This window comes from Ahaetulla prasina, chromosome 1, assembly GCF_028640845.1.
Source record: "Ahaetulla prasina isolate Xishuangbanna chromosome 1, ASM2864084v1, whole genome shotgun sequence".
Taxonomy (NCBI): Eukaryota; Metazoa; Chordata; class Lepidosauria; order Squamata; family Colubridae; genus Ahaetulla; species Ahaetulla prasina.
The window spans coordinates 265786744-265796049 of NC_080539.1; the positions used below are offsets into that span (position 1 = coordinate 265786744).

At 36.8% G+C, this 9306-nt stretch overlaps 1 protein-coding gene across 1 annotated transcript in view; it reads left to right on the plus strand.

Moving 5' to 3' along the window:
- The window catches only part of TSPAN32 (tetraspanin 32), a 47908-nt gene that overhangs the window by 32512 nt on the left and 6090 nt on the right, over positions 1-9306 (plus strand). The window contains exons 7-8 of the mRNA XM_058158029.1: positions 2425-2508; positions 6304-6449. Of these exons, the coding sequence (XP_058014012.1) occupies positions 2425-2508; positions 6304-6414 (195 nt within the window). The 3' untranslated portion in view covers positions 6415-6449. The remainder of the gene's footprint in view (positions 1-2424; positions 2509-6303; positions 6450-9306) is intronic.

The window sequence follows — 9306 nt, forward strand, 5'->3', positions numbered from 1 at the left end:
ATTGAATTTCACTACTGCCCCCACCCCATTCTTCTGTCCCATGTTCTGCTATTAAGCAGGTTTCTGAGCAGCTCTCATGAGGTTAAAATACAGTGATAAAGACTGTCACTTTCATCGCGGCATTGACCTTTCTCTGTAGGGTGAAGCACAGTTCCAAAAAATATGAAGAGCACTATAGAAAAAATGGCATTTGTGCCACTTTTGAAGCATATAATGCTTGGATGTGCAAATCATCTTGCAGCCTTAGGTTGCAGGACTTAAAATTATTGCTTTCATGGTACCATGGTAGGAAGGTTGATTATACATTATCATTGCTAGAGTCTGAATTATCGTTTTACTGTCTTTTGAGGAGACTTATGGGAATTTAAGAAACAAACAAACAAACCTTGGTAGCTTTATTAATCCTTTATTAATCCGGAAAGGAACAGCTGAAATGAACAAAATTTAAAGTATGTCAGTTTTGTCTCCATTAAAACAAAAGTAGTCTGTTCCAGTGTTCAAACTGACATTTTATTTAAAATGTGAATAAAATTCAATCAAATCGCAGTAATTTGCTGTCTTACTTCCAGACCTTACACGTATTTAGTCAGAGAATAAGGGCATTGTACTCTGTAGAATCTCTTCCTGTTTTGCGAGCTTAGAGAAGCCCTAGGAGAGAAGAAAGAACTTGCTTTGCAAAACACAAAATGACTCTGCAATCCAAAGTAAGTGATCTGCTCTTTCAGCAGTTAATTAAAAAGATGCAGCAGTGAGAAAACACAGGGCCATTACAAATGAATTATGAGGGCATCTGGATCCTCCATAAAACTCAGTGGTTGAGCCAGAGAGAGATTGTACTGAAAAAGCTTTTTGAAAGAACACTTATTTGTTCTTCTCTTCTGAGAGGAAATCTATGGGAAGAATATGCTAGAAGTTTCACTCTTTGAAACTAGATGCCTGCCTTTTGGTTTGGTTTCTCCTATTGCTGGATCTGGATGTGCTACCATTCTTGTTATATCTGCTTTCTACTTATGGATAATTGTAGCCCAAAGGTAAAACACGCTGATTTGTTCATGAAAAAGAGATGTACACTCTTGCTCCAGGTTACGGTGTGTCTGAGCCGCTCAGAGTCACTATGAGATTGGGCAGCAAATAAATTTAATAATAAGACAGATAATAATACCCTGTAAGCAGTGGTGGAATTCAGTTTTTTTACTGCCGGTTCTGTGAGTGTGGCTTGGTGAGCGTGGCAGCGGAAGGATACTGCAAAATCCCCATTCCCGCCCCACTCCTGGGAGAAGGATATTGCAAAATCTCCATTCCCACCCCGCCCTAAGGCCAGCCAGAGGTGGTATTTGCCAGTTCTTCGAACTACTCAAAATTTCCTCTGCCGGTTCTCCAGAACCTGTCAGAACCTGCTGAATAGCACCCCTGCCTGTAAACCAGAATGAGATACAGCATCATAATTAATGATTAGCCATTGCAAAAGTCATTATATTGCACTTCCTATTTTACCCTCTTCCTGTTAAGGTGTTGAGCATAAACTATACAACCTGGCTTCATTTTGTTGTTAGCTTCCTTGCATGGAACAGAGACAGAAAACCCAAACTATAGTAAGATGGCATCATGATTAATTCTGAATTACCTTACAGGCCTTTCTAGTACAGGAAGGCATTTGAGGTAATGCAAAAATACTTATAACTGCACAGCATCTTTTACCTAAATTAAGTGAAACTTCATTTTTACTCTGAAGATCATTTGTATTCTAAATTGTGGAATTTAAAATTCAAGTGTAGCCAACAATACAGATATAATAATATGAACACTGCAGACCTCATTGATAGCCTCTTCAAAATGTTTGTTTTCAAAAAATAAATGAAAATGTTTTTGTTGGAGTCTGCTAATCTGTTATCTCTGCTGCTCCCTATTTCTTTTTTAAATTTATTTTATTTGATAGGTTGTCAAGTAGCCAAATCTCTGGGCCTGGCAATTGCTTTTATTAATTTCCTTTCCTAAATCTTTCAATTTAATTTTAAGTGGAGTTCCACTTAAGAAAATAATTTCCAATTTGTAACAGACAGGCAACACATCATGCTAAATGTTAAGCTTACAATAAAATCTAAATTCTACCTTAATTTCAGCATAGATCAGAATTGAAATGAACATCATAGTGCATGAAATGGAGTGAAAAGCCTACCTTCAAACCACTTCACTATCCAGACAGAAATCTCTTTCTTTCCATGCCACAAAGTAGCATTAAAGCTTAAGAAAAAAAATAACCTGAATCCTAATTAACAAGAATGTGACTAAGAATATAAGTAGGGAACATAACGTAGAGTTGAAACCTATCAATGAAGGCTGATAGAACTGTAAATTCCAATGTGTTTCAATAAGAGCTTACTCCCATGTGAGTGAATATTGTCTATTTTTTTTTTCAAACTGCAGGATTGTCTCCAAGAAATCAAATACTTCCTGAAAAAACATATGGACATTGTCTCTGTACTGATGACTATCACAATTTTCTTCATGGTAACTCTTTCTGTTCCAGTATCTCCCTCTCCCTCTCCTTCTCCCTCTCCCCCCCCCACCTCTCTCTCTCTGTGCCTCCAATTAAGGCAGCATTGCAACTGAAGTTCTGCAAAAGTTGCATGTTGCTGAGTAAAATTTAAGTTTTGGTTAAACTAAAAGAACTGGGAGAGCTAAATGATTTGCTTGGAACTCAGACTTGTTCCCTATGGCCACGTAAAATACCAGGATTGAGCTCTGGATAAGATGGACGGCATATCAATCAATCAATCAATCAATTAATCAATCAAATAATAAATAAATCCTCATTGAAGGTCAAATCCAGAGCCTCTAAATGACTCAATATGCTCTGAATTGTTCTTGGATTAGTCCAATTCAACATAATTTCTAGTGCAGGAATGTGGCTTTTCTTGCTGCTCTCTGAGCTTGCTTGTTTTCTTGCAAGACATTTCATTTATTTATTTATTTTTATTTATTTATTTTTATTTATTTATTTGTCAAACACAACAGTATATATAAGTATAAGCATGAAATAACCATACGAATTGGATACAATCAAAGGGAACATTAGGACAGGAACGGTAGACACCCTGGTGCTCTTATGCATGTGCTTTACAGACCTCTTAGGAATGGGGTGAGGTCAATAGTAGATAGTTTTTGGTTAAAGCTTTGGGGATTTTGGGAAAAGACCACAGAGTCAGGTAGTGCATTCCAGGCATTAACAACTCTGTTACTGAAGTCATATTTTCTGCAATCAAGATTGGAGCGGTTCACTTTAAGTTTAAATCTATTGTGTGCTCAAGTATTGTTGCGATTGAAGCTGAAGTAGTCTTCGACAAGAAGGACATTGTAGCAGATGATTTTATGAGTTATACTCAGGTCATGCCGAAGGCGGCAGAGTTCTAAATTTTCTAAACCCAGGATTTCAAGTCTGGTGGCATAAGGTATTTTGTTGTGATTACACTCATTACCCTATCTAGGTACTTAGTTAGGGTGATGAAACATCTGCAAGAAAACAAGCAAGCTCAGAGAGTCCCAAGGACCTCTCATTTCAGTCCTGAGCTACAAATATGTGCCTGTTCTTCAACTAGTCTTTGCTCTTCTTATCCAAACAGAAATTCGTCTTCTTCCTAGTGTTACTCTCATGCCTCTGGCAGTTCCGCTTATCCCAACCAGAAAGTAAGGGGAAATAATTTTGGTTGTCATAGTTATTAGCCATTACATTTTTTCTTTCTGAAAAGAAGAAATTCCAGCTATATTATTCTGACAAAATTATACTAGTAAATACAGTCTATGTTAAAACATTTCTAGATTAACCTTCTCTGAACCGTATCAGTGAATCACTGTCCTAGATCTAGCAGAAGCGTTTCCACATTGGTGCTCTCTGATCTTTCAGAGGCTTCGTAGTAAGATCTACACCATCATTTTAAACCAAAATGTGATTTATTTAATTTTGGCTTAGCACTAAATTTAGCCCAGAAGTCTGCCTTGTGAACCAAGGTTTATGGCTTAATGTGATGTGTGAACCCAGCCAATTAATGATCAATTAGAACTCCGTAGTATTAGCTTATAGTAATTAAGTTACTAATAAAAGTATCAGCCATGATTTTAAATGATTTTAATTTTTTTCACAAATATAACTCTTTGTTTTCTAATGGTCCATTTTTTACTCCACTGGATTTATAAATACAAATCTACATAATCAGACCTGCATAAATTTGCATAGAGGTAAACATTTTTCTTTTATAAAATAATATTTGTTTGTTTTTTATATACACAAGTATGAATCAACATTTTAAAACTTGCATTATTTTCTGCACATGTAAGGGTGTGCAAACACCTGCTCTCTAATTGTCAATAGTTTCTTTTAAGTTAATGAACTAAAAACAGCATTCGGTTGTCCAGTAACTAAATATGGCATATTAAATGATCAAGAACTTCTTCTAATGGATTAATTTAATCAATCATCTGAGAAGCATTGCTGCTCCATGCACCTGTATGCAAAATGAAACCTCAGTAAATTCAGTGGGATTTGAGTTAGATTTGTATTGGATTAGACTGCAAATCTTATATGCTAATATTGTATGCATACACTATATCATATCTTTTCCTAATACGTTGGGGTATAATTTCTTTCTAATTCTCAGTCTGTTGTAGATATTTCTTTCCCAGTGTGAATGTCAAGACAAGCTCAGGCCTTGTAATTATATAATTAGAAATGAATTAATGAGCAATTTTAAATCTACTTAAATTTTGGCACTGAGGTCAGATAAAACTATTTCCCACTGCAGTTTCTTAAGATAAACTCCATTGTACTTAGTGCCTTGCTTTCCGCCCCCCCCCCCCAAATCATGATGATTGGATCAAAGTATTTGTGTCACATATTCTATTTTGCAGCTGATTTAGGATTAATATAATGACAGAAGTGCACATACACACATAATTGCATCATCTGCATCTGCTTTATCCTGTTTCGTTGCTCCCTTCTCTTTTAGATTTTTATTTTATTTTATTATTGGTTTCTTTAATTGCTGGTAGCTGCATTAGGGTATAAAAGAAATGGATTTCTGGGAAATTGCTTTGAGGAGAAAGAAAGGATAACAGTGTAAGAATTAAGATGAAAGATTACAACATTTCCTAATTATGTTTTAAGAACATAAAGTATTGATCCTCTCCTTTGGAAAGAACATTTGCCTCCATCCTTGCATTAATCTTTCCATCTTTCGTGGAATTATTGAGGGTGTAAGAAGGCTTTGCAAGTCACTCCTTTCTGCTAATGGTATGCAAAGTCAACTTATTGATCATCATTTTTTCTATTCATAACAACTACCTCTTCCCACTGGAATGGCCTCTCCAGCTGAGATCTAGTCAGCAGGTGTTATTCTCTTGGGCAACTTAAAGCTGGTTTGAATAGCAGTAGTTGGTTCACCAATTGCTTAGATTAGAATAATTTTTTGGCCATGCATTCCAGGACTAGGGAGACTTGTCCTGGAAGAAGTAAAAATTATCTTTTAGTTTATTTTTCTGAAAGACTTTTGTTTTCTCAGTCATTTGAAGCCCAATCCATTCTGTTTGGCCTTACACAATGGATCGAGCATTTTTGTATATTGAGGAAGAAAAGGAGGTAAAATGCACTGCATGGAGAACGATGCATGAATAGATATTGTGTGTGGTATGGATGTGGTGAGTGACACCCGCTTGTGGCTTTGATATGCATCCTCTGACAAATTATCCATGAGAAAATATGGACCCCAGCAGGGGTGAAACTCACTTACCTTCCCTACTGGTTCTCAGATGTATGTGTGCTGCGCGCACGCTCACTTAGCTCGCGCTGTCGTCCACACATACACAAAGCAATGGTGGATTGTCCCCAGTTCGGACCAGTTTGCAAGAACCAGTAGTAAAACCGTCTGGAGGCTCTGCCCACTGACCTGGATGTCATCAGGAAGCTCCTGCACATGTGCAGAAGTGCACGCAAGCGAGCAAAGTTAGCGTGCGGCCCCGTTGTGAACCAGTAGTAAAGGTAAGTAGAACCGATCCCTGGCATGGAAATGTTGCAAAAAAGTGATGTCATGACATCTGGGTGGAGCCTCCCGCAGCCGCCGCTACCAGTTCGCCCAAGCCAGATAGAACCAGCTAGACCTCATTCTAAAAAAAGTACTCTACTCCTAGTTCAAAAGATGTAATTGCATTTTTTTGCTGCTGTTCTCATAACTTGGAAGAGCGGTGCAGAAATGTTCTTTTTAACCTATATATTTTCAAATGTTTGTTTCCTTTTCATTTATTTATTTTGTTTAGATTTATGGGATGATATTAACTTCGTTCCTTTGGTACTCTATCCATTGTAAGAACAATTTGGATCGGAAGGGAAAATATGTCCTGGCAAAGCTTTCTGAAACTGGTTTCTGACCTGCCCAGAAGAAGGACCAGGACTTTCCATAGATGTGAGTGAACAATGTGTGAAGCTTATTCTCCTTATCACCTATTTTCTCCCCACAAATGACCTGTTCCAAATATAGTTGAGCAAATAGGCAAGTAAGAAGCCTACACTATTTGTTGATAGGCGACTTAAAATGGTGCTCAGCCAGGAACTCAGAAGTACACAGTATTGACTGTAAACACAAAGGCATGACATAAACCCAGCAGCAAGAATTGTTCAACCACAAGCATACTCGGCAACTGAAAGCCATCATTTGGGGCCCCCAAAATAGCAAATCAAAATAGAACAACTCTGAACTCATTAACTAGCAAACATCTTTCAAAAGTCTGCCGATTGAATGAGAGAAAATGCTCTGCTTTTATTTATTTTTTATTTATTTTTTTGGTCCACCGATTTTCAGAGTAGTTTGAATTCAGTTAAGCTGCAATACATGAATTTAAACCCTACTGACACTTTTGTATACTTCCTTGATTTAAGTAAACCTCTGGAGATAACTTACAATATCTTTGTAATGTAAACATCAGTCTTACTTCTATGACAGAAATTGAGTTTTGGTTTGTTTCGTCAATCATTGGATTTCATTCCAATCAACTAAAGTGCATAGTTATTTAAGCTGGACTATTAAAGAAATTTATGGAATCGAGTGTGACTTCCCATGCATTCAGCTTTGCTCAGTGTTTAGTGAAGGCAATGAAAAACAATCACAGTCTTTTCTTCCAAGACAAGTATTGATTGAGCAATTTCAGTACAGTAACCTAAATTCTTACTTTCTTTAGAAAGTGAAAACCTGTTAGCTCTGAGGATATACTGTATATCAAGTTTTCTTTAATAGGTGTCATGAAAAATATTACACTTGTCATTTGTAACTTGGTCAATTGATACAGTAGTGCTGTGTCCCTTTAGATTCACAGAGAAGAAGGTACTTTGGTGATGCATGGGCACTCATAGAGCATCCATCAGGAACTTCTTCACCAAATGTATCTTTTCCAGCACTATGCTGAAGTCCTAGAAGGTACTCATGAAATCCTGGGAAGATATACTTGCTTCAAGGGACTGCCAACAGGGACCATGAAGTTTTCCATGTGCTACAAAAGTACCTTTTCCCCATCCAAAGTAGTGCTCAGTCCTATCAGTTCATGATATAGATGCTTACAAAAAGCCAACATATGAATAACTGCTGGGGTGGGGGAAAATCCAAGCGCCAACTATTTTCTAATAATGTACCCAAAAGTTTGTAGATTCCTACAATTCTAGTAAAAACCACACATAGTATTATATCAGGAGCCCATCGATTTTAATAGGGGACAGGGAGTCATAGCATTTTTTAGTTAATCAGACTAAAGTGAGAGCATTATAAAAATGTCCCAATAAAAGAGAATTATTTGTAGCTCAGGGTTGAAATGAGGGATCCTTGGTGCTCTCTGAGCTTGGTTGTTTTCTTGCAAATGTTTCATTACCCAAACTAGGCAACATCACCAGTGCTAATGTTACCTAGTTAGGGTAATGAAACATTTGCAAGAAAACAACCAAGCTCAGAAATCACCAAGGACCCCTCATCAAAAAATACTCCTGCCTTGCCAATGCAAGCACATATCAGGCTTACATACAGTGGTGGAATTCAATTTTTTTTAATACCAGTTCTGTGGTGTGTGGCTTGGTGGGCATGGCAGGGGAAGGATACTGCAAAATCTCCATTCCTTCCCCACTCCTGGGGGAAGGATATTGCAAAATCCCCATTCCCACCACACTCTGGGGCCAGCCAGAGGTGGTATTTGCCGGTTCTCCGAACTGCTCAAAATTTCTGCTACCGGTACTCCAGAAACAGTCAGAACCTGCTGAATTTCACCCCTGCTTACATAGGAAAGCCCAGCATGAGTTTTGAAAGATAGTTAAAATATTGGATCTAGCCATTTGTCAGAGTTATTATTGATAATAATGATTTCTGATGTAGCATATAACAGTATATCTGTACCCTATGGATTTCAGAGGAAGGTGTTGGTAAAATTAATGACTAATCAACTGGTAACTTTAAGCTAAATCAAGAAAGTACAGTGAAAGTTCTGCATCTTAGAGGAAGTAGTGTGATGGTTTCCTAAAATCCTTAACCCAAATGATGTCATTCATTTTATCAACAATTTGTGGGCATGCAAGTTCATTTATCATTTTGGAATATCTTACAAAAAAAGAGAACTCCTGCATAAAACTATTATGGTATTTAATCTACATATGGCTTTTAAAAGTGTTTCCATAATCAGCCAAGAACCCAACTAAGAAATATAAATTCATCTATTTGCTTTAGTTTTTCTTCACTTGTCACTCCCTTTCCTCTGCCAAATTTGTCTAGCAGTCTTTGATATGTTAATTTTCAGATTCGTATTTCATATTGCATTATATAATTTATTGAATTTTCACTGGAAATTATTTGAGTGCTCAGCTAACAACACAGTATCAACTTCATACTATAGTACACCTACATTCACATCCCCACAAATACTACTCCATGGCTACCACAAGTAATCCACATAAATTTATCCATAAATATATTAAATCATCAAGGACAACACACAATACTTGACTTACTGTCTGCTCAATATTGGACCATCTCTAATAATTCAATTTATGTTTTTTTATTCAAGCACTACATAATGGAAGCATTCATCAACCACACTTCAATTTCATTCGCTTGGAAAATACTATATAATTAAAGTCTATTCACTTTATTAAATCGCTTCTCTAAACCTATTATATAATAAACTTTTATATATTTCTCAGTTTATCTGCTGGAAAGCAAAAATCTGTTTTGATAACCTTCTGCCTGCTATTCCCCAAATGTTGCTCATTGTCCCTTCTCATACTATTTC